The 24,636-nt window shown below is 52.1% G+C and overlaps 1 protein-coding gene across 1 annotated transcript; it reads right to left on the bottom strand.

Annotated features, from left to right (window-relative positions):
• Positions 1 to 977: 977 nt before the first annotated feature.
• On the bottom strand, positions 978 to 13,443 carry NAA40 (N-alpha-acetyltransferase 40, NatD catalytic subunit). Its single transcript, XM_036926741.2, has 8 exons — positions 13,173 to 13,443; positions 7,485 to 7,580; positions 6,467 to 6,519; positions 3,925 to 4,020; positions 3,672 to 3,830; positions 3,445 to 3,528; positions 2,925 to 3,002; positions 978 to 2,637 (listed from the first exon to the last, which is right to left on the bottom strand). The coding sequence occupies exons 1-8, from the start codon at positions 13,176 to 13,178 to the stop codon at positions 2,496 to 2,498; spliced, it is 714 nt and encodes a 237-aa protein (XP_036782636.1). The 5' UTR covers positions 13,179 to 13,443; the 3' UTR covers positions 978 to 2,495.
• Positions 13,444 to 24,636: the final 11,193 nt, after the last annotated feature.

Genomic DNA, 24,636 nt, shown 5'->3' on the forward strand with positions numbered 1-24,636 from the left:
CCCTCGGCTCACGCTGACCATGGCACTCCAGCATTAGGAAGCCATCCCAGCCGCTCAACAAAGTGTCTTTATTTGTCACATACAAATACAACCAATGCAAAAAGAGATTACTTTTCCCTTTGATTCCAGTGATAACAAGTTGCTAAAGAAAAAAATACGTGTATCAAGTTTATCTTCAAAGTTTCTTCTAAAAAAAACGGAAAGGGTTAAAAAGAACCATACATGTCATATACATACTTGACATCAACAAAAATAGTCTGAAACAGGGTGGATACAAAAAAAAAAAAAAACCTTAAAAAGTATTTCACATGCCCAAACAACAAAAAAAACCTGGTACAAAAGTTCTTCTGTTTGTTAAAACCAGGACCCAAGACCTGGGGAACGTGTAGAACGCCTGATGCTCGAGAACTGAACGGACTCAACAGCAACAGAGAACGACCTGCTGGTCTCAGGCAGCGCTGCCCCCGCCGGCCCCAGCCTCCTAAGCAGCTCAGGGAAGTGGCCAACAGAGGCTGGACGGGCAGGGCATGGCCCCAACTACCCCGCCTACCAGTGGGCTGGGTGCCAGGCATCCCCTGAGTGGAAAGAGACAACATACACTGAACTCACCTTATGTGGATTTACACGGGGAGTTCCTTTTGGTCCCCTTGAGTGGGAGGTATCAGAAATCCATGCTCTAAGACAGTAAATATTTATCATTCTGTGTCTGAGATAGAGATTAGAGGAAAAAGTTCCTAAACATGGATCTGTCGTTCCATGATTCTTGGGAGCCCACCAATGCCCTCCCAGTAAAGAGAATTCTCCCTTCAGGTAAAATCCCCTGGGGGCCAGCAGGGTAGGAGCAAAGGTGGGCTATTCCAGTGTAAGGCTGCAAGGCCCTCTCCCAGGGAGTGCCACATCGCACGGCTGGCGGGGTCAGGAGCCACACAGAGGGCTCGGCCGGTGGAGGAGGCTGTGGGCACAGGCCCCTGCGTGAGCAGGAATCTGGGGGCGATCCCCGAGCACAGACTGCCTGAGGCAGGGCAGAGGGTGGGTGGGAGCATACTCGGAGGTCAGATGGTCAGACCTCCACGAGGGCAACTTCACAAAGGCTAAAACCTTTAAGACAGTCCCTAAGGCAGAGCTCAAGGACATCCAAGGGGAGGCAGTAGGTGCTTTTTCCTGGGTAAGGATTTGGTCATTTTCTTCCCTGGAAGGGGACCAGGGTGAGGACAGGCTCTGACCCTGTGCCCTCTCTGTCCCACGAGAGGGGAGGAAGGCCTTCTTCTCCCCCGCTCCAGCCTGCTGCCACAGGGTGACTCCAGAGCAAAGCGGCTATTCAGGCGCAAGAGGCCTCCCTGCTGCAGCCTGAGCAGCCGGCCAGGGCAGGACATTGCTGCCCCACTGAGGCAGTGAGCGGCAAGGCTGGGGGGTGCGGGCCAGGAGGCCTGCTGCTGGCTGGGGGCTCTCTGAAGAGGGCAGGTGATGGTGGGGAGGGAGGCCCACCTTCAGAGAGCTATCAGCACCAATATATGAGAGGAAGTGGCATTAAACAGCCAGGAATTAGGGGGCCTTCTGGGTAAGATGAGGGGCTCCCTAATGTTATTCCCTGCTTTGGAGTAGGAACCGAGGTATATGGGGTCGGGGTGAGAGGCAGGGCAGAGAGTGGTGTGGGGCAATGGGGAGGGTCGGGCAGGACCTCTGGCTTTTTTCTATGAATAAAAAACTCAAATGGCAGGGTTACAGAATGCAGCCAAGTCCAAAAGCCCAGAGAAGCATCGCCCCCATGCGGCCAGGCCCCATTCCGTGCCTTGTTCCCGGCCCTCAGCCCCTCAGACAGCGAGGGAAAGTGGGAGGCAGCCTTCCTCCTGGAGTCGGCTGGCGCCTGGGATGACTCCACTCCAACTGTGGACCGATGAACACAGATAGATACTAAGAGCTCCCCTGCGTCCCTGCGTCCCTGCGTCATGGCTCAGAAGACCTTCCCACAGCCTCCATCGGTGCATTCTGTCCACACAACATGAGCTTCTCTCTATGCTCTGATCTTACATTGAGTCCACTCCTCTTTGGGGACCAGCCAGACCCCAACCCAAGGCTCCAGGACTTTCATAAAGGTGGGTATAAACAATCCATTTGTGCAAGTGTGTGTGGGGTTTCTTTTTTTGCCAGGGGGTGTGGCGGGGGGCTTGTCAGGAATCCAGCTGCAGAGAAGTTGGGGAACCTTACGCTCAAGGGTACAAGAGCCGAGTGGAAGGCAGCCATGAGAGGATGCACTTCATGCCCGAGTTCTGCCAGCTCTTCCCTCAGCAACCTCTCCTCTCTGCGCCCTCCAGCACTCTGCTCTTCTAGGAGACAGGAGGGGGGCAGCTCAGACCACTCCTCCCAGGGTTCTGTGCTCTCAGGGTGCAGCCTGGCGCACGCAGGGCTGAGGAGGCCCTAGCTCTGAGGATGCCTGGCACGTGGTGTGAGACCGGAGGAGAGGACAGGCCTTGGAGAGAGCATTCTGGCTTTGGAGTTCAGTGGCAGCAGCCCCCACAGTGCCCGCCTGCATGGGAGTGTTGGCTATCCCCGAACTTGGTCCTTCGGCTCAGGATCTCATAGGAGCAGTCTTCCCCACAGCAACCGGACATGCTAGGCGAGGAGTCGTCGACTTCAAATCTGCAGGGCAGGCAGAAAGAAAGGGTCGGTGCAGGTGGCCACTGCTGTCCTCTTGGCCTGAGAACTTTCCCACGAGCCACAGTCGTGAGAACCCCAGGGATGAGGATGCACAGGAGGGCAGGGACCAAACCAGAGGACACTCCCATGCCATGTCCCCAGTCCCCAACCCCAAAAGACCACTGGCCCACTCAGGTGTCAGGATGAATGGGGCCATGACTAGGAAGAAGGTACCAGGGCAGGCACCTCCTACCGCCCACAGGGCTCCACGCCAGGGCCCAGCTCCTTACTGCAGTGCTTCTCTGAAGAACTGGTAGGCACCATGATTGTGCTTAAATACTGTTAACATAACTTTCTTCATCTGTGTGCTGAGAAGAAAGAGAGAGCACTTCTAGAAAGAGAAACAGATGCTAAGTCATACTTCCTCTCTCTCTGCCTGCTGTCTCCCATTTGCTCCTGAGAAGCTTCCTCAGCCCAACTCTAGCCTCTGTCCTGAGCACCCACAGCACCTGCTATATGTGGCTGATCAGACTGCACAGGCGCCAGGCCCTCCACCTGTCTCACTTCTTTTCCACTTACCCTCTGCATCCCAGTTATTCAGGCACAGAACAGGTACTGAGAAGTGCTTGTTGCACTGAGCCAAACGTACAGATTCTGGAGGCACAGCAGGGCAGGGATTTTCCTACTGACTGCGTTCTACTTGCCTTTCACCACCTTCCTCTGTGCCTTGTCCCCCACGGAGGCTCAAAGACCAGTGGATGCCTCGGGGGCAGCTCCTTCCGCCTGACTGGCGCGAGGGGAGGCCCTTACCTATTGGCCATGAGCTGCAGGATCTGTATGAGGAACTTCCCCAGGCCTTTCCGCCGCACCTTGCTTTCCAGCTGCACTTCGTAGCTGGGTGAAGAAAGCAGAGAAGTGAGCGTGCGGAAGCAGCAAGGCCTGTCAGAAGAGCCTGCAGCCCCCGGCCCCACAGAACCAGAAAGGCAGTGGGCTTGGGCCCTCGACTGAAGTGTCCACCCCCAAGCTGGGGCGCCTACCAGTACAGGACTTCATCCCCGCACTCCACGTCAAACCGGAAGTGAGAAAAGGCAACAGGGACGGAACTGTTTTCCCAAGCAATGAGGTACCAGGCTCTGTCATCCGTCATTTCCTCCCGTTTCTCTCGGTCCTTCCAGCCCCACTCACTTTGCTCATACCTGGGGAATGTGGGGGCAGTCAGGACTGGGAACTCCGGAGAGGGAAGCCGGCCTGGGGAAGAATGAGGCTCCCCTCCGGGCAGGGAGCACTTACAGGGTCTGCATGTTGGTCTTGGTCAGGTCAAAGGCCCAGTCCACGGTGGCTGGCTCCAGTCCAGATACACGCTTACATTCAATGGAGACATTTAACCTGAGAAGAGGAAAAGGAGGCGTTTAGAGACAGCCACAGGCTGCCCTGGAAGTCTGAAAGCAAAGCACGTGTGGTGTCGGTTAATCTACAGAGAAAAACCAAGCCTATACCCTGCCTTCCCAACCCTAACTACAGAAGGTGCCTGTGAAGGAACCAAGACTTTCAGGGCGAGATTAACAGCTGTCATCACCAGCCCACCGCCCTGACCTCGAGTCCCATTTCCTGCTTCCCCTGCACAGCCCTTATCGGCTGGGCACTTTGTAAACTTCTATCCCCCTCTGCTACCTCTTTGTCCTCTCCACCCTCCCTTCTGTACTTTGCTATAACCCTTGAGTGGTCTCTATTCCCTTAATCTCTACCCTTAGGCATTTTTCCTATTGCTTTAATTTCTGACCTGACTTCTCCTGGAGCTCCCATGGGACCCCTTCCTTCTTATCTACCAATCTCGCCTTCAAAAGCATCTGGGTGATCTCAGGCCCTTCAGGATGACCATGGCCCCCGCCCCCGCTGGGGAACCCTGCCTATGGCCTCGTCTGAGGACACAGAAGGTGCTCTGGGCTGATCAAACAGGGTAGAATAGGGTCTGACCCCACGCTGTTTTCTAAACTAACAAATGTCGTAGGTGCTAAGGCATCTTGATCTGCTATTTACTCCTAAATGAAATTTAAGTAAATTACAGTTAAACTCACTGGCCAAACTGAAATTATGTCCTCTAGGTGGTGCCACATTTGAAAGGACTGACTGAGGCCAACAACTCTTAAGTCCTCACAGAGCTCCCATATCAATACATCCCAGTGGCCTGTGACACTGCCCCTCAGGGGACATTCCCATGGGAATCCACCATCTCCTCTTGGCTGGCTCATCACGTGAGCTGCTCATGGGCTCAGCCTTATATGTTTGGAACTTCTTGGCTCTGAAAAGTCTTCCTTTCTTTTTAAGTAAGAACCACGTAGCAGTCAGAAATGCCCAAACACAGCACTACCTTTGTCTTAGTTATGTATTTTCCAAAGGCTGGTCTACAGGTATAAATTCTCCACTACTTGGAGCTCCTTAAATACATGAAAGTAGGACCACAGGCACACAGACCACACAAAATCCCAGGCACCAGTGGAGCCCAGAGTCAGCTGGCAACGCCTGCTTCACAGCTGTTCCATTTTATCTGGAAGTCAGTGGGAATGTGGAACACAGAACACTAAGAGCATCACAGGAAGGGATCTATCAACAATGTCAAAGGACTTCCCAGAGGTTGAATGACCTGCTAGAGGAACCATAATGCATCTGGTCAGACAGGAAGAAGAAAAAATTAGTGTGAAGCTATGAAATTCAGACAGCTACAATAAGCAAACAGTGTTAGCTACTAAAGGCTTTGCTTCATAGTTCATGTGTTTGCATTTGTCTATCTTGTTCATTAAAATACACCAGCTACTACTTACAGAACTGGACAGATTCTCTCCTCTTTAAAATAGCCTTGCAAGTTCGGCATCACCACCCCATTTAACAGATAAAAAAATGAGACTGTATCTTACTACACTGATGGACAGTGACTGTAATGGGGTATGTGGGGGGGACTTGATAATAGGGGGAGTCTAGTAACCATAATGTTGTTCAAGTAATTGTACATTAATGATACAAAAAAAAAAAAAAAAGAGGCTGTGACTTGTCCAAATGTAGTTAATAAGAGGCACAGTTCTGATTTAAACTATAGCTACGATTCTCTAAAACCATAACCCGTTTTCCCTAAGCCAAAAGCATCTCTGGTAAAACAGATTACGCTTTCTATTTTATAAACCTAAAGGACAGAAAGGGGAGGAGGGTTTTAATCCAGATCATAAATTGGATTAGTAATAACAGCTAACATTGACCTAGCTTTTTGTATGCTCCAGGTGCTAATGCTTTACAGCTAATCATCCTGGCAGCTCCATTAGGAAGGTGCTATTATTATACCCATTTCTGATTAGAAAATTGAGGCACAGAGAGGTTAAGTAATTTGTCCAGGGTTGCACAGCGTGTAAGCGGCTTTTAATAATTATACTATGCACTCAGGAAAAGAGCACCAGATTGGGAATTAAAAGCTCCCTCAGCTGCCAGGGAGGAAGTCCTAAGCTCAGAAATTCCATTCAACTTCTCTCAGCCTCAGTTTCCCCTATATAAAATTTAAAAAGCCTAGATGGCTTTTCAAGTTTTTTTCAGTTCTATGATTCTTCATCTGCACAGAATACCAAGTCCTAAAGAGACATCAGTCCAGGAATATGCAATCTTTGCTCATTTATGGATCCTTCTATCACTCCAAGGGGGCAGGGGTTCATATCAACAGGAACTAGCCATAGTTCTACTTTTTCAGATCATGACAAAGAATGAGAAAATTTGGGTCTGAGGAAGCCTACTCTGGAAAGTTGGTTCCTGAAGACACTCAAGGAGACAACAGTAGGAGTAACTAAACACTCACCCATTTCGATCATATTTCTTGAACACTGGGAAAGTCTCCAAAGGGTCTCCAAGCTGTGGAGGGAAAGCAGAGAGGGTAGCACAGGTGCACGCGGGGCAGGGTAGCAAGCTCCCTCTCGAATGCGACGCTGTACCGCCCACATGGGAAGGCCCAGCCCTGGGCCCAGGAGCAGCCCTTGGAGGGCCCTCCATCTGCTTCAGCTCTGAAATCATAGGTAGGGCAACTTTGGTAAAGACACCCAAGAGAGCTCAGTTAGCTTCATTCGACAGGGTACAAAGAGTCTTTCCTAGCCCAATACCATTACTGGCCTGTGCGCATAAAGCCTGCTCACCGCTCACCTGACCCAAAGAAGGGGAGCTACTGGCTCCCCACTTGCATACCTCCAGGAATCCCCCTGCCAACCTCCCCTGGGCAAAACCCAAAATGGAATAATCATGTCCCTGAGCCACATCCTTACGCGGACTGTTTACTGAGTGGGCAGAAAGCATAGCAGAGAATGGACTATGGACTAGGGCAGGTAGGATGAGACTCTCAGGTTCAGCTCTGTCCCCTTCCCAGTCGGGCCATCTGGGGCTCACGGCCACGCCTCCCAACTGTGGCCCCTTGATACCAGGCTGCTACACCCCCATGGCCCCAGCAAAGCCTCTGGTACTTTATGGAAGTCAGTAAATGTTTAAAGAAATGAGAGGGAAAACTATACCACATTTTACCAAGGAGGTTTCCTCTCCAAAATGCAAAATCCTAACAAGAAGTTCTCTAGGCCTTCTCCTAGTAAGGAAGGAGACCCACGGAGACAAGCAGCCGTCTCCATTTGAATCCACATTTCCCTGCACACCTGGGCCAACTGCTGGCCTTCCTTGCAACTCTCCAGGCCAGGATCATTTTCCCTTGGCAGCAAGGAGGCCGCAGAGGTGAGGGTGGGTAATACAATTTGGCCACAGGGTGGCGCCAAAAGAAGCCAAATTAAAAACCAAATGAAGTTCCAAGAGGAAGGTACTGGGAGGGAGGAGAAAGTCACCCTGTTGGCGGCGTCCACTTTGGCACAGACAGCATCCATGGCTGCTCGTTCCTCCAACCGCTTCTGCTTCTTCTCCTTTGCTTTGCTTGACTTCCTCTGCAACAGGGAAAAGCAAAGTTGGCTGGAAGGCCTGTGGCCAACCAAAGACTTGACTTTCCATTGGAGGAACCGAAGGGTCTGTCTCTGCATCCACGGGCCTGGCCTTGACGACAGGAACTTCCAATCGTGGCTGCCACACACTTGGTGGGATGGAAAAGACCCAAGGGTGTGGACATGAGACCTTGGGAGCATCACTAGATTTCTCGGCTACCTTGTCAGGAACAGCACTGACCTTAGGGACTGTGGGGTCACTGGAGTACCCTGTGAGAGCACATGACAATGCCTGCAGCAGAGCCTGGCGTTTAGCAGGTGACTAATAAATATTCATTAATCCATTTCCTCCTAAAGAGGAAACTCATTTTAGACACATTCAGGCCAGGTTTCAGGTTGCTGCTGGCAGCTGAGGTAGCCACTGATACTGTTCCTCAGTATAAGTGTATTCAAAGCCTTCTCAGTGAATTCCAGCATCAGGAGACAAAGACCTGGTCTGGTGGTAGCCCCTTTTACAGCTGGGTCCCTCTAGGCTAGGGCCAGGGCACTCTGGCTTAAGGAGCCGGAGTCATTCCCCAGAAGTGCTCCCCCAGAAGGCCAGTGAGTGGCAGGTACACCACACACCCTGTAGCAGCAAAGGCAGAGTGAAGGGCCCCAAGGGGTTCACCTGGGGACAGAGGGCTTTCCACATGACACATGGCCCGCAAGGCCAAGTTGCAGGGTTCACAGGAGGGGGCTGTCCTTGCACAGAGGGGCAAACAGCGAACTGCCCATTAAGAGCAGATCTGATTTTGAGGCTCTTGTGGGTCTCTCTCAGGCTAAACAGGGAAAAGATCCCAGGCCCTGAAGTCTAACAGGCCTTATCCAAAGGTCTTTCTGCTCCTCAGTCCCTGCAGGTCTTCAGGACTCTCTCTGAGCCCCTTTCCTCCTCTGATGAGTGGGGCCCTTAATACCCCATTGAAGGAGTAAGTCCATGAGGGTTAATATGCCATGTGCTCCACAAATGACAGCCTCATTCTCACTGCAAGGAGGACCAGAGCAGCAGGTGCATCGGAGGTGCTTGCCCACCCACCCGAGGCCAGAAGACACGCATGGGCAATGGTGGTCAGTGCTGCTTTTCTCACCTCCCACCTCAGGTCCCTGAGCCCACTGGAGAGGACTTACTACCCCCCATCACACCTTAGCCCTGCCAATGACTGGCCCCAGAAAGGGTGAGATGAAAAAATCAGCTGCTGGGAAAGTTTCTCAGAATAAATTCCTCCCTCGGTTCCCCAAGGAATGACACCGCTTAACCCCTATCCTACTTTGAGCAACCAGGAGACGAGAACTCTGAAACCAGGAAGTCACAGGAACTGCTCTCCTAGGTATGAACTTGCCCAACACCAGCCATTTACTGTCTGCAGGATAAGCACCTGCTGGAGGCCAGGCTAGATCCCATTTCTCACCCTAGAGGAAGGACAGAAGAGAACAGACTGTCTTCATGCTGCTGGGCTCTGGACAGAACTGGCCCCTCCACCACACAGAGGTTTCAGAGCATCCATCTCTTTCTCTGGGAAGTTGGGTTTCAAGACAGCATCAAGAGATCCACTCAGCTTGCACAGTACTCTCACAAACACTATCCAGTTTGATTCTCAGGGCAGAAACTGCACCTCCCTTTACACACGAGGAAAGTGAGGCTCAGAGGGATGGCGTAACTCATTCAGAGTCCTCTGGAGAGTCGATGGCAGAGGGGTGACTCAATCGTGGGGCTTGGGCTGCAGCTCCAGTGTTCGTTCCACCAGCCATGCTGTCTCCCACTGGGAGAGCCTACATCAGGGCCAAAGGCCTTAGCAGCCCTGCCAAATAAGGTCAGGATGAGACCTCAGGAGCCACCAAGGCAGCCACTTGGTAATTAATTTCTCAATGCCCTTCTGGCTTGGTCACAGCTGACATGCCAATACAGAGCCACCCCAGGCCCTGCCTCCATACTGAGGTTGGGGTAAGGAACAGGGAATCTTCAGAAGGAAGGTCTCCAGAGCTGTGCAATGGGGCAGAAAGAACATGAGCTTTGGCATCAGTGAGCCAGATCAGTGCTCCTCCTGCCACTGGCTCCCTGCACAACTTGTAAAAGCAACTCCCATCTCCAGGAAAATGGAGATGCAAATGCTGTCTTCCGGAACAGCTGTAAGGCTAGGTCAGAAGTCAGCACACCTTCACAGCAGAGGCAAGCTCCTGTCCTCCACCCTGCATGCTAGCTTTCTCTTACCACCACACAGAGCTGAAGGAACAAAGGTGCTATAAGGAAAGTGCGACTCGGGACCCAGAAAGCACTGAAACGTGGGCTCCCTCCATGGCATCTCATTTCTAAGCACATGAAGGAAGTAATTCCTAAGCACAAGCAGCAGGAGGGCCAACCCTGGGCCACCAAGAGATTTATGGGCTCATTCATGCAGGGGAACAGGCGAGCCTCAGAGTGAGGCTGAAGGCAGCCATGGCCCGAGACCATAGATAATGAAAGCGCCCTTTAGCGCTTCACTGCCTGCACACAGGGTGTGAGGCCGGCTGCAGAGGCTGGGCCAGACAGGCAGGGGCTCGCCCTCAAACCTAGCGCACACCAGGAAAAGTGGTCTCCTGCTGTTCCCATTAGCTCTGCCCTGCCTTGTGGAGGTAAAGCTATCCTGCAGGGACACAGGAAATTCTCCTAATTAAAATGGGAAATTAAGTGCAGTGAGCAGCAGAGCTCATTGTGGTTAAGTGTCTTTCCCAAGGGAGTTTTATATAATAAAGAGTGTGGGATTTTGAGTCAAGAGACCTGGATTTGATTCTCAGATCTTCCACTCAGTAGCTGTATCACTTTGGGAAGTTACTTAGTCTCTTTTCAGCAAGTTACTCAGTTTCTCTGAACCTCAATTTCCTCATCTGTAAAATGGGCTGGCAATGCCTAGGCTCACAGGCTGTTGTGAGGACAAAATGATTCAGTGTACTAGATATAAAAATTCTTTATAGTGAGGATCCACCAGTATCAGACACTGCTAGTGCTTCAACAGATGATTCACCTTTATCTTTACAATAACTCGACAAGTTATATGTGCCCACTTCCTTGATGAGCAAACTGAGGCACAAGAGGTGAGAAAACTTTAGGGTCACAGAGCCAGTGAGGAGAATTCTCAGGTCTTCCTGCCCACCCCCTCCCTCCAATCCCACCAGACTACACACTCCATGAGGTGGAGGTCACACCTGCTTTATGGACACCTGCTGAGCACCCAATGCTCAGAGAACAGCAGGTACTCAGTTCACACCTGTTGAATGAATCATCCAAGATTCAAAGCCAGGTCTCAACTCTGAAGTCCATGCTTCTTCCACTATATCAATTACACTTAAATGTCACCTGCTCTTATAAAGTATAACATCAAAGCTGTTTTCACTTGCAACTGTGAAACTCCTGCCCTTGCTATTCTTATCAAAGTCGTATCTCCACAGGCAGTTCTATGACCGCCAGAGGTCCATCAAGAAATTAGAAAACATAAAACATCCAGACAGGGGCAAGTAGTACTTCCAGAAAAGGGATATGGCATTTCTTAGCTTTTCAGTGTCAATGCCTCCATCCCACAAAGTACCCAGGATCCAAAAAGAATCTCTGTTTTTGGTAAAGAGAGACAGACCTAAATTCTAATTCCTAAAAGGCAACACACATGTGGCAGCAAGGGTGAGAGAACTTGGAAGAGAATGGTGCTCCATCTGATACCATTCTCACGTAGCCTGGGGCCAGGCTGTCACACTGAGTAGGGCCCACCATGAACGATAACCTTCTGATGACCTTCCTGACAGATGATGGGAATCCACAGACCCCACCCATGAGGAATATGGACAATGCAAGGCTTCCAGCTCTGTGCCGGGGAGTAACCACTCAAGTCTCTTTTCTGCAATGAGGTTTATGCCAGAAGAGATGAGGCAGGGGCCGTTCTGGGAAACACATCAGTAACGTATGAGTAATAGCATCAGGGCCTTAAAGGAAGCAAGGATCACATTATCTCTGAGGCCTGCTATTTCAGCTCAGCTGATGAGGAAGTGTCAAACCAGAGTACCAGGCTATGCTTCTTGTTTCATGCTCAGCCTGTAGTCGCTGATGCTGGGTAGACACTTACTGAGTGATCCTTTTAACAGAAGCTGGGGTCGAGGACCTTTCACCAAAATCTAGGTTATTTATGCCTAAGGTCTTTGGACTTGCTTTTCTACATAGGAAGTACGAAGCATCCAAAATTCCTCGTTGAAACATAATGAAATGTGCTTTGACATGGATTAGGCAACTATTTTTGTCTAACAAGTTGAGTTGTTCAGTCAACTATCTGAGTGAAAAAAATCTAGGTTAATAACAGTAGTTTAAACCCAATGGGTTAAAAATAGCACAAATCTATTTTAGATAACTAAAGTAAAGGCTGAGAGTATAGGTAAAAATAACAGCCACTATTTAAGAGGCACTACTTGGCTACTTACATCCACTAACTCATTTAATCCTCACTTGTATCCTAAGGGGAAGGTATCATCGTCCTCATTAGAAAAATTAGGAAATTCAAATTCAGAAAAGTCTTGTTACTGGCACAGTATCACGCATGCTGTTAGCCAGAGAAAATGGAGCTGGAACTGAGGTGTTTCTGGCTGCCAAGTCAAGGCTCCCTAAAGGTAGTGGAAATTCCATGTCACAACTGATACACACAGTACCAGGCAGGCCAGTTACATTTCTAGGAGTGACTGATGCTGCTATCATTGGGAGTTAAGAAAATTAACTCACAGAAACGTGAATAACTTCTGCCCACCCTCTCTCAGCACATGCCAGGGATGGGCATGAAAGGCATCCCCAGGCTACCTTCCACAAAACAGGTGGCCGCTATCCATCTGCAGCTGGGTCATCCTCAGTGGTCCCCCACCAGCCTCCTGCCCACCTTCCCCATGCAAAGCCATGCGCAGTACTAAGACTTCTAAAGACCCAAGTAGTAAGAACCACTTCATTGCATCTAGGCGGCTTTTCCTTTGGAAGGGAAAGAAAATGTTTTAGGAGAGGTTTGCAAAGGGTGTAGCGGAACCGGCTTCGCTGAGAATCCGAGTAGCGGGAAGCGCATCGGCCCGGGATCCAGAAGACCACAGTCTGGGTCTGACCCCGTCACTGCCTGAGTGACCTTGTCTGAGTGCCTTCTTTTCTCTGGGACTCAGTTTCCTCCAGGTCAGGCTTGGCCTAGGATATGGGAAGCCAAGAAGCCGGTGACAGCCAGGTGATGGCTGACCCCTGGGGTCGGGGATTACCCCAGGGACCGCGCTGGGGGTAGGGAAGGCCAAGAAGATAACGGGTCAGCCAGGAAGGCAGGGCGGGCGACACGCGAGGAGCAGGGACCCCGAGAGGGTGGGGCCTGGAGAAGGGGGCTCCCAGGGGATTCCAGGGATGGGCAGAGCGGGGAGGACACACAGAATGGGGGAGTCCGGTCATGTGGGGGCTGGGGATCACGTGAGGCCGGAGAGGTTAGGGTCAGGGTCACGGAGGGGTTTCAAGGAACAATGCGGGCGCAGGGGGCGAGGGGAACGGGAAGCGCTCCTGGCCCTCGTGTGTTCTCTCCCTGCCTCACTCACCCCCATGGCGGCAACGGCGGCGGCGGCCCTCAGCTCCTCCTTCCCACACTTGCCGGCAGGGAGGCGGCGACGGCGGCGACAGCAACAGCGGCGACACCAGAGCGGCGGCGGGCCCCGCACCGCGCATGCGCCTCGCGGCTCCCCACGCGCTCTGGCGGGTACCGCGCCGGCGCAGAGCCCGGGGAGTGAGCGAGCGGGCGAGGGCGCGCAGGTGGAGAGCCGGGAAGGCGGGCCGAGGGTCTCGCACCCAAAAGAGGCGGGAGGCACGAGAAGTGTCGCGCTGGGAATGACGTACGCCCAGGCCCGCCCCCCTCCCGGCCAGGCTGTGTCTGTAGCTATGGCAACGGCCGCGTTGGGTAGAGAGGCGCGCAGCTGGGCGACCGGGTGGGTGGCAGCGCCGCCCCTGCGCAGCGCACCTCCCAGCCCGCCCGGGCAGCCGGCGCAGCAGCCGCTTTCACAGATGACCAAACGCGTCGCAACCTCTGAGGTTCCAGCTCCTTTGCAACCCTCGGCACAGGAGAAGTCTGGAAACGTTCCCACCTTCAGATTTTGAACTCTTGAAATTCCTTTTCTAACCAGAGTTCCGTTATTCATTCACCGTCTTCTAACCATTCATTTTCTCCCCATTCATTCACTTTCTCAATAAACATTTACTAGCATCTATGCTGTGCTGAGCCCAGGGAACACAGAGAGGGACAAGCAGCCATCGTAGTTCCAAACTTCACTATTTAGAGGGGGCGACAGGCATGAAACAACTGTTTCACAGAGAATGGATGGTGCTGTCAAAACGAGACATCAGGCGTCTTGGACAATGTGAATATGTGACTTTCAGTCTATCCTAGCAGCTCAGTGTGACCCCCACATGACCTGCATAAGAATCACCTGGGGAGCTTGTGCGCTGTGCACACCCCTGGGGCCCACCCTAGACTCCCAGGGGTGGAGACACCGTGTTCTCTTCCAAGAGCTCTCCAGGTAGGGTCATACTTGCGAAGACTACACAACCTCTGCCCAAGACTTAAATTCGAAGACTTGGTCAGTTTCCATCACTATACCATCTCCAGTGCTCCGGGAAGTGGTGGACCCAAACAGGTGCTCAAGCAACATTTGTTGAGTGCCTACCATAGGCTAGCCATTGTCCCAGGCAGGAAAGAAAACAACAGAAACGGCACTGCCTTCATAGAACTTGTATTCTAGAAGGAGGAGGCAGATAATTAACTAAACAGGTAAAAGAACATAATATGTTAGATGATATTGGATCTATGGAGGAAAATGAAGCACGGAAGAGGTTAGGGAATTTCAGGGTTTAGAGATCTGATTAGGATTCTCAGGGGAGGCAAAGAGGTAACTTTTAGGCCAACATCTGAAGGAGGTGAGGGAACAAGTCATGACGACATCTGGGGAAGGGAATTCCAGGCAGGCAGGGGTGGTGGTGGGGGCAGTTAGTATAAGACCCCCAAGCAGGAGCATGACTGGAATGTGTGAGGAACAAGTAAGTACAATGGGGCTGGAGGAGAGTAGACCACTAGGAGAACAGGAGGTAAAATCAGGTAAGAAGAGGTTCATTTTGGGCTTGTAGGTTTTTTGAGAGATTTGGGGACTAGAACCAGCTGGAGTGCCATTGGAGGCTTATGTGTTCATAGGACCATTTGGCTGCTGGGTTGAGAGAGAGTGTTGGGGCAAGGTCAAAGGAGGACCAGCGCAGAGGCCACTGCTGTAACCAAGGCAAGTGTGGCTTGCACCAGGTGGGTGGCTGTGGAGGTGGCAGAAGACCCGGACGCCAGTTGAAAGTAGAGCCAACAGGCCTTGCTGGCAGATTGTGTGTGGGGTGTGAGGGAAAGAGAACAGTAAGATTCCTTCGAGGTTTTAACTTGTGCTACTGAAAAAATGGAGTGGTGCCCCCTGAGATATGCCCGACTTTGGAAAGAGCAAGGTTGGGGATATGGGTGGGGAAGATCAAGAATTCAGTTTCGGTCATGTCAGGTTTGAGATGTCTTTTAGACATTTACATGGAGATGTGGAATAATCAGAGTCTGGAACTCAGGGGACAGGGCCGGGCAGGAGATACAAATTTCAGGGCATTCGGCACATACACAGTATCAAAGCTGGATGGGTCCAGAGAAGACCAGGGAATGTAGGTGGGTACACTAGGATGAAGCTTCAGCTTGCATCCTATTCCTCTGCCAGAAAATCTCATTGCCAGAACTCTGGGGACCAAAGAGGGAGCTAAGTTGGGAGGAGGGTGGCCAAGGCGTGAAGGAGTTGTACATCTGAACTTGCCCTTGAAGGAACAGTAGAGAAGGAGATTCCAGGGAAATTTCCAGGGACCGGTTATTTGCAGAGCCAGGGCAAAATGAAGCGGTGGGCAAGGGCATTTACAGAGGGAGGAGGGCCAAGGTGGGAGTGGGGGAATGAATCCCCCATCCTGTTTTGGCTTCTCTTGTCTCTTTACCCACATTGAACTTCACAGTCAGCTGTTTCAGGGAACAGATGCCTGGCACCACAATTGCCTTGCGCCCTGTCTCTTCTGCCACTCCCACTTTTGGGTCCGCCCTCCCCGAGGCCACTGGAATTTGCCCAACACCACACAAAGCCTGCAAGGTGAGCCCACTAGTCCCTTGGGGAGGTGACATCATCTGGGCCCCTGAGAGGCCTGAGAATGCCTAATGCCTTATTGCTGCCCCACAGCAGTGTCCTGCCTGGGGGCTGCACCGGACTATGGGCTCTGTTCAACTCAGGGCTTCCTAGTCTCCAGGTGTGCTGACCAAGAGCCTACCTGCTTTGGAGTCAGATAAACCTGGGTTTAAACTCCCACTCTGCTCCTTAGGAGCTTTGTAGCTTTAGGTAAGGTGCCTCAAATCTTGGGACTCAGTTTCCTTATGTCTATAGTGAGGTTGCCCACAGCAATCTGCCTCCTCATCGGCCTCACCTGCCAGGGGGTTGTGAGAATTAAATGAGATTAATGAGATGGGATGGGGGCAGATGCCTGGCATGGCCTGGGGCAGGAAGGAATTCCCTCCCACAAACAAAAGTACACCTCCCCACCCTGCCCCTCCCTTTCTCCTTTCCCTACCGAACATCTGCCCCTACTAGCCAGGTGGTCTACACTGCCTCACCAGCCACTCCCTCAAGCTCCCATCTGGTCGCCAGGGCACCCTTCTCACCCTCCTCCCCCTTGAGCCCTCCAGACTGGACACTGTCTCCCCCTTCTCCCCTGCTCCTTCCTGGACTCCTCTTCTCCCAAGACTCCTCCTAAGGCTGTGCTTTGTCCTCCTCACCCTACAGCCTAGAACCGCTCCCAACTCTCCATTCATTTGCTCAGCGGAGCCTAGGGCGGCGGCCACAGCCCAGCTGGGGACAGGCAGACTTTGCACTGGGATCAGCTGGCAGATGGGAGTCCCTGCATTTCCCCAAAAGAATCTGGATGTGTGGCACCCACCCCTTCCTGCTGCCTGGGGAGCAGAACCTCCTCCGGGCCAGACCACCCTGGGCCGCATCCCCTAGGGGCCCTACCTGCCGTCATCCCTCCCTCCCTCCCTCCCTCCCTCAGGCTCCTCCCCAGCTCCACCTGCTCTCTGGGCCTCATTCCCAGCTCAAAAACTTTTGGAGAAAGTGACCTGTACTGTTTCTACCTCCCTGCTTCTCCTGCCACTCACTCCTCAGCCCACTGCAGCCTGGCTTCTGCCCGCACCGACCCACCAAAGCCTCTCCCACATGCTACAGCAGCTTGACTGACTCCAAGGGACAGGTCTCAGTCATTACCTGTCTGGACCTCCATGCAACATCTGGCCTGTTATTTGCTCCCTCTTCCCCAAAACACCATTCTTCCCTTGGCATCTGCGACACCACACATTCCCCATTTTCTGAAATGCACATCTGGTCAAGCCAGTTAAAGCCCTCTGAGGTTCCAGCCTCCAAAGTTAGGGATTCCGGGCTGTTTGGCTCCTGCTGGCCTGGCCAGGGACCTCCACCCAATGCCCTGCCATCAGCCCTGTAAAACCGCGGCTGCTCTGCGGCTGGGAGCTGCGCTTCTCTCCTCCACGGCTGTCGGGGTTACCAGGTCCAATGACACGGGACAGAGTCAAACTTGCTCTTTATCTGTAAATGTATTAATCCCTACCTGTGAGTATTCAGATCTTACTGGGTGTCCAGTATTTTTGCATGCTGCGTTGGGCAACTGATGCTGTACCCCTGGGACCTCACTTGGTACCTGACATAGAGTAGGTGCTCGGTAAGTGTTAGATGAAGGAATGATGGAAGCGATGGTGGCAGGCACAGGTGCTGCAGGGCACAGTGGAGAGGTGGCAGACTCCCTAGAAGAGGCGGCACATGAGCCAAAGTAGACGGAGGTATTGGGTCATGGCATCAACCAGTCCCTCCATGAGGATGCCTCCTGTAGCGGGTTGAATAGTGTCCCCCAAAAGAAATGTCCATGTCCAACCCCGGGACCTTATTTGGAAACCAGGTCTTTGCAGATATAATTAAGGATCTCAGGATGAGACCATCCTGGATTGAGGGTTGGCTCCAAAGCCAATGACTAATGTCCTTATAAGAGAAAGGAGAAGGAGGTTGGAGACACACACACAGAGGGAAGATGGCCATGTGAAGACAGAGCAGAGACTGCAGTGAGGCAGCTACAAGCCAAGGAACGCCAAAGATTTCCGGGAGCCACCAGAAACCAGGAGAGAGGCAGAGAAGGAACTCTCCCTTACAGCCTCCAAAAGGAGCCAACCCTGCCAGCACAGCAATACTGCATTTCTGTTGTTTTAATGCATCCAGTATGTGGTCCCCTTTACGGCAGCCCTGGACCCGAATACGCCCCAAGCCTCCGCCCTTCCCAGGACTCTTCCTTCACGACCCCTCCCCTGCCAGGATCCCCAGTAGTACCGGACCTGTTATCCGCCTGTGGTAGCCAGCCACCAAAACGGGCCCAGTGACCCTAGCCTCCTGGCATTCATGCCTTGATATAGTCCCCCCTGAAAGGGTATCTCACCGCGACCCTCCTTACCCCAGAAGGACTCAGGAGACACGGGCCCACGCAAGAGATTTTATTACTGAAAGAGAAAATGGCTGCCCCCAGAGAGAGGGAGCAGCAGCTCGTGGGTGAGGAAGCGCGTTTTTAAGGAGTAGGGGTAGGGTGTGTTCTGCATTGGTGATTGGATCTTTAGGGGTGGGCGACCGTCTGGTCATTGGTGACTGGATCTCAAGGGGTGGGGGTCTTAGTGCCCCAGAATTTGCCTTCACCCCCCACACTGAATAGGGCTGACCTATGTGACAATAAGGGACTACAGGAGTGACGGTGAGTGTGAGGCTCCCAAGGCAAGGTTACAAAACTTGGGACCAAACTTCTGCCCCAGTCTCTTGGATGGCCCTCGTTGGAGGAAGTCACCCGCCATGCGGTCAGGACATTAAGCAGAACCGTGGCAAAGTCCACATGGCGGGAAACTGAAGCTTCTTGCCAGCAGCCAGCCCCAACTTACAGACGGAGTGAGCGAGCCACCTCGGAAGACGACTGCCCCGCACTGGACACGCTTTCAGATGACTGAAGCCCAGCCAACCTCTTGACAGCAACCCCATGGGAGACCCTGAGACAGAACCAGCCAGGGAAATCACTCCTGAGATTTGGACTCACAGAACCTTTGGGGTCGTCTATTGTACAGCACCACTGGGTTTAGCCTTGACAGCCGACCTCACGGGTCCCAGGCAGGGGAGAGGCTGCTAGACTGTTGGGACTGGGAGGGGCCAGGTGGTCATCCAGCCTACCTGTCCCTGACAGCCCGGGAGGCCAAGGCCCCGAGAGGGGCCCACGGGGGGCAGGGGCTGAGATGTGCTGCCTTCAGGAAAGGCCCCTGTAAGTCCGGGGAGAGGAAATCCCGGGGCAAAATGCCTCTAAAAACAGAAATCAGGCAAAGGGAGAAATGAAGTTTAAAACCCGTTTATTGCTTACAAACTGCAGTCCAGGGCTGTCTTTCTCCTCTGCTCTGGAAGAAGCCAGTAGGCAGGCCAGCCCCCTCCCCTTAACCTCTCAGGTTCAGACACGCCCTCGGTTGCCCAGGTAATTACCCATTGATATGGAGATGAACTTCTCTCCACCCCGGAGGAATGATGCAAATGCACTAAAACCATACTTCTTTCCCCCTTTGAGTGCCTGTTGATCTGCATATATACCAAAGCCAGGTGAGATATTCTGGAAATATTAGAGTTTTACCCACAGCCCCCTTCAGATCTTTGTCCAGGTAAGTCATGCTCAATTTGAACAGACCCCAGTGCCCAGAGGCTGCTGCCCCTTGGATGTTGCCCAGGGCTGCTGGGCAACAAAGTACCCCAGACTGGGCTGCTTAAACAACAGCAATTTATTGCCTCATGGTTCTGGAGGCTGGAGCCTGAAATCTAGGGACTGGCAGGCCTGGGTCCTTCTAAGGGCTGTGAGGAAGGATGTGCCAGGCTGCTGTTCTTGGCTTGTGGTCACGCTCAGGTGGCATTCTCCCTGTATGGCTGTCTGGGTTCAGATTTCCCCTTCTTGAAAGGACACTGTATATTGGATTAAGGCCCCGTCTAACGATTTTGCTTTAACTTGATTGTGTCTATAAAGACCCTATTTCCGAATAAGGTCACATTCTCAGGTACTAGGGGTTAGGACTTCAACATAGGAATTTTGGGGAGGACACAATTAAACCTATAATGCCCCAGGACCCCCTTTTTAGGGCCAATGTCTTTCTGACGGTAATTTGTTCTGTTTCCTGGCCTGTTTCCTTCTTTCTGCCTCCTACTACCCGTTTTGTGCTCATGGCAGACATCACCAGCTGCTCCGGGCATTCTTTCTGCGGAAGCAAGGTACAGATTCCGAGTCCTCATCAGTGGTCTATCTGCCCATAATATGGGCTGGTTCAGGCTTTACAGAAGAAAGGGAGGAGATGGAGGAGACGATGAAAGTGAACCTGGTTGAGTGAATGACTGCATAGATCTAACTGATGCAATAGTTCAAACCCACCAACTTGTCTGTCCTTCCCAGGTTGTCTGTCCGCGCTGACTCACCAGTGGGGCTGATGAGCTTGCTTTCCACGAGGAGCTGCAGCCCACTTTGTTGGTTCTCATCTTAGGAAAGGTGGGTACGTGGGAACAATGACTTTGGGTCCAGAGCCCATGTCTGCCAAGAAAGGGAACCATGGCCCTCTTCTCTTGTTTATAGTTCAGCCAATAAGTATTTCTAAATGCAAAATGCAGGGAGGGTGCTGTGTCAGGGGGAGGGGGTGGGCAGTGGGGACCAGGCTGCCTTAATCTTTGCTAATAGAGCCCAAATCTGCTTGGGTGATGGGTGGGGATCTCCGGATGTTATGGCAAGAGTGCTGGAGCACAGACCTGATGGGTCCAATCCAAGCATGGGTATCCTTTGCCAGAGATTGGTTTGAAGGGCATGGGCCTATTCAGGGATTTCTAGGAAAGGTGTTCTCTCTGATAAAAGAAAGATGCCAAGGAAAAAGCCTTGGCCCTATGCCTTTCCCCTCCTACTCTGCAAATTGTCCTCAAAGGGTGGGATGCTTGGAGCAGCTGCAGCCATTTCATGACTGTGAAAGGACCTTCTGAGGCAAGGAAGAGGCAGAGCTGAGAACTAGGAAACCCTTGAGGCCTTGATGAGCACGGACCTCCACACAGCTTAGGAAAGACAGTAAAATGTCTGCTTTGCTCAAGCCACCATTGAATGGCTATTTCTCCTCTATAGGAGGAACAGCAAAATGCATCTCCACTGAAAGGATGTGGACCCAGGGAAATGAAAAGCAGGGCTCCAGTACTAGCTGGCTTGAGATTGGTCCCAGCTCTGCCACTTTCAAGCTGTGTGACTCTAGGCAGGTCATCTTCTGAAACTTCTGCTCCTCGTCTGTAAAATGAAAATAATTAGAGTGCCCACTAGGTATTCTAGGGCCACTGTGGGGGAAAAGGAGTCAATTTACAGAAGGCCTTTTGTACACAGTGGTTAGTACCTATAAGCATTCAATTCATTTGTTTATTCATCCACTAATTTATTCAATAATTGTTATGGAGCATCTGCTATGTACCTGTACTAATCTAGGGTCTGGTGATGTAGTTGTGAAAAAAATAGTAGGCACTCAAATAAGTTGGCTGTTATATTATCATAAGAAGTTGGCTTTTTCTATTATTTTGTGAGTCTTTGCCTACATGGAACTCCTAAAATGTCGGTAGAATCAGTGGAGATTTGGCAGAACTAATTTCCCCAGACCTGGCAGTGTAGGGACCTGTGGCGTGAGGGGCTGGAGCAGTTAGGAGGGCTCTCCTGAGGAGAGGGTGTCTGGGAGACTGAGCTGATTGACTCAGCAGTCATTGTTGAGCATCTACTGAGTGCCAGCTGCTGTGCAGCTGTGTGAGGAGGCACAGGTGAGACAGAATCTCTGCCCTCTCTGGGCTCCCAGACTTGATGAGGAGGGAATGGACAGGTAAACAGGGAATAGATAGGTAAACAGGTAGGTGGTGACATTACAGTGTGATCAGTGTGCTGAGATGGGGAGCAGATGTCCTAGACAAGGTGATCGCTGAACTTAATTCTGCAAGGCAAATGAGAACCGGTCAACAAGGAAAGGAATTGGCGTTCCAGGTATTGGTAATTGCATGTATAGACAGACTCCAGGGGAAATGAAGGTTGTTGAGTATGGCTGAACCATAAGTTCGAGAGGGCAAGTGTTGAGAGATATATTGTTTCAGAGGCTGTGATTGCAGGTGACAGAAAACTGAAATTAACCAGGCTCAAACAATCAAGGGAATATATTGGTTTATATAAGTAAAAAGTTTGGAGGCCCAGTGGCTTCAGGTGAGGTTGATCCAGCAGCTCAGTGATGTCCCTGAGAAGCCAGTTTTTTTTCTATTTCTTTGGGGTGCCATCCACAGCCTTAGCTTTCCTTAAGGATCAGAGATGGCAACCAACACTCCTGGCTCAACTTCCTGGCCTTCACCCATGTTTGTAACATACTGATTGGGCCAGTTTAGGGCACTAACCCGCTTTCTGAACCAATCCTGGTGTCCAGGGCCTTGGGAAAGGCTGACATTAGGGTGAGATCAACCCACAGCAACACATGGATCCCCAAAGGAGAAAGGCCACGGGGGAATGCATGTCAGGAGGCCAGATTTTGATGGAGCTAAATCATGCTCTGGAGCTCGAACTTAATCCGAGGGTAACGAGAAGCAGAGGACTGACTTGAAGAGATTGGATTAGAGAAAGATCACACTGGCGGCTGAATAAAGTGTAGAGGGCTGCGCGAGAGAAGGCAGGGGGGCCAGCTGGGAGGCTGTCTCAGTAACGGGGTGGTGGTGGTGGGCGGCGCTGTGGGGGAGGGGCTTGCCAGAAACTGGGTACTGATAGACACGGAAGTGAAGCAGAGGGAGGAGTCCAGGGCAACTCCCAAGTTTCTGCTTTGGGTACTGGTGGAAAGGAGAATGGGGGTGGGGACGAGGGTAAGGGGGACAGGCAGTGCAAATGGGTGGTCAGGAGGCTGAGATCCGCTTTGGACAGGGTGAACTTGAGGGTTCTGAGCGATAACCAAGCGCAGACATCCCGAGGGCAGTTGTTGGTTGGATGTGGGAGTCTAGAGCCCAGGGTGGGGGTTCTGAGCTGGGGGAGGCGGTTGGAGTGTCCATAGGCCAATGAGTTAAGGATGTGGACCAGGCCTGAAGGATCAGATCAATAGTAAGGGTTTGGAGGCAGGCAGGAGGGGAGTGGGTGGGGAGCTCAGAGCCAGGAGCAGGGGTGGCCCTCTCTGTTCAGTCCTGCCCAGAGGTGGAGTGAGACCATGCCTGCCAAACGTCCTTTGGGTTTAGAGATAATAGGCGCTGGTGACCTTGGCAAGAACAGTCTCCATGGAGTGGCAGAGGGTGAGGCAGCACTGCAGTGGGGTGGGGATGAGTGGGAGGTGAAGACAAGGATAAAGGGGTGTGAACTCGTCTTTTAAGAAGCCCAGCTTTAAAAAAAAAAAAAAAAATAGAGAAGGCAGCAATAGCTAAAGCTGAAGAGTAGCTAAAGGTAAACATGGGGTGGAGGGAGGGTGTATGTGCTGGTGTGTATGTGTCGGTGTAGGTGGGTGGGGGGTGATTTAGGATGGAGGGACTTAAGCAGGCTGACTGCGGAGGGGAAAGAGAGAGACAGGGAGAGGAACAGAGGGGTTGGGGGGGGAGGGCAGAGAGAGAGTGATTGTGTGTGTGTGTGGTGGGCGATGTGGAGCCTGGGAATGAGGCTGGCCTTGAAGGGGGAAGGTAAGGGTTGTCTACACTGGAGGTGAGAGGAAGGAGCTGAATCTCTGGGTGTTGGGCAGGCCTTGTGTGGGTTCCTCTCAGATGGCCTCAGTTCTGACTGGAAGTGGGAGGCAAGGTTGTGCACTAAGGAGCCTGCAGCAAGTAGGGTGGTGGAGGAGGAGCATGAGGAGGCAGGTGGGGGGTGCAGAAAGGGGGCTTACTGCCAGGCTGGGGGCCCTGGATTCCCCCTGTCAGAGCAGAGCTCCCTGCAGGAGCCAGCAGTCCCAAGGGATAGGCTGGGCATGGTGCAAGGGGCATGCAAATAGGCGGACTGGGCCAGGGTTTGCAAGGTGGATGGGGCATTCTGGAGCACCCGGCAGGGCTCAGCAGCTGGTAAGCAGACCTGTTTGGCTGGACCAGAAACAGGCTAGAAAGCGCTTGAGTACTGGGCCAGGAGAGAAGAAGGTCCAGATTTGCTCAGAAGGCAATAGGGAGCCATGGAAGGTTATTGAGCAGGGTGGTGGTGGTGGGGGAACATGATCAAAGCAGTCTTTAAGAATCCGTGTCCAGCTATGTGTACATGATAGATTGGAGAGATCAGACTGAAGGCAGGAATCCAGAGCAGTGGATGAGTCTGAAAGGAAATGTCAAGTACCAAATGTCACAAAGGAAGAGCTTTTGGCTCCAGAGATCAGACCCAGGAGTCATGGGTGGCTTTGGCCTTTGGCTGGTCCAGAGCATGAGCTGCCTCGCAGAGCAGTGAGGGGATTCCAGCCCTGCTGGGGGTATACAAGAGGGAACCCCTGCCTGCTTCAGAAGGAAACCAGCATTGATGGAGGGTCTAATTACATTCCATCTGGGATGATGTTGTATCCTCCCAACCATCAAATGAGGTCAGAATTATTGTTCCTTTGGAGAGATGGTGGGGGCTGAGGCTCAGAGAGGCCAAGTAACTCACTTCAGGCCACACAGCAAAGGGGAAGCCGAACCAGGGCTCATCTCAGGTCTGAGTTCCTTGGTCTGCACTACTCCTGCACTTTCCTGCTGTTCCTGTCACCTCTGCCATTTCTCTAGGTGTTTTGGCTCCACCTGACTTTGTTCAGGGAGTTCTTGGTGGCTCTGGGCCAGTGAGACAGGCTGGTGATTGGATCTAAACCTCAGTAACTCCAAATGGCCCATTTGGACCAAGGGTGGGGACTTAGACCCCATGCACTTACCCCAGGAGAACGGA

The sequence above is a fragment of the Manis pentadactyla genome, chromosome 9 (assembly GCF_030020395.1).
Source record: "Manis pentadactyla isolate mManPen7 chromosome 9, mManPen7.hap1, whole genome shotgun sequence".
NCBI lineage: Eukaryota > Metazoa > Chordata > Mammalia > Pholidota > Manidae > Manis > Manis pentadactyla.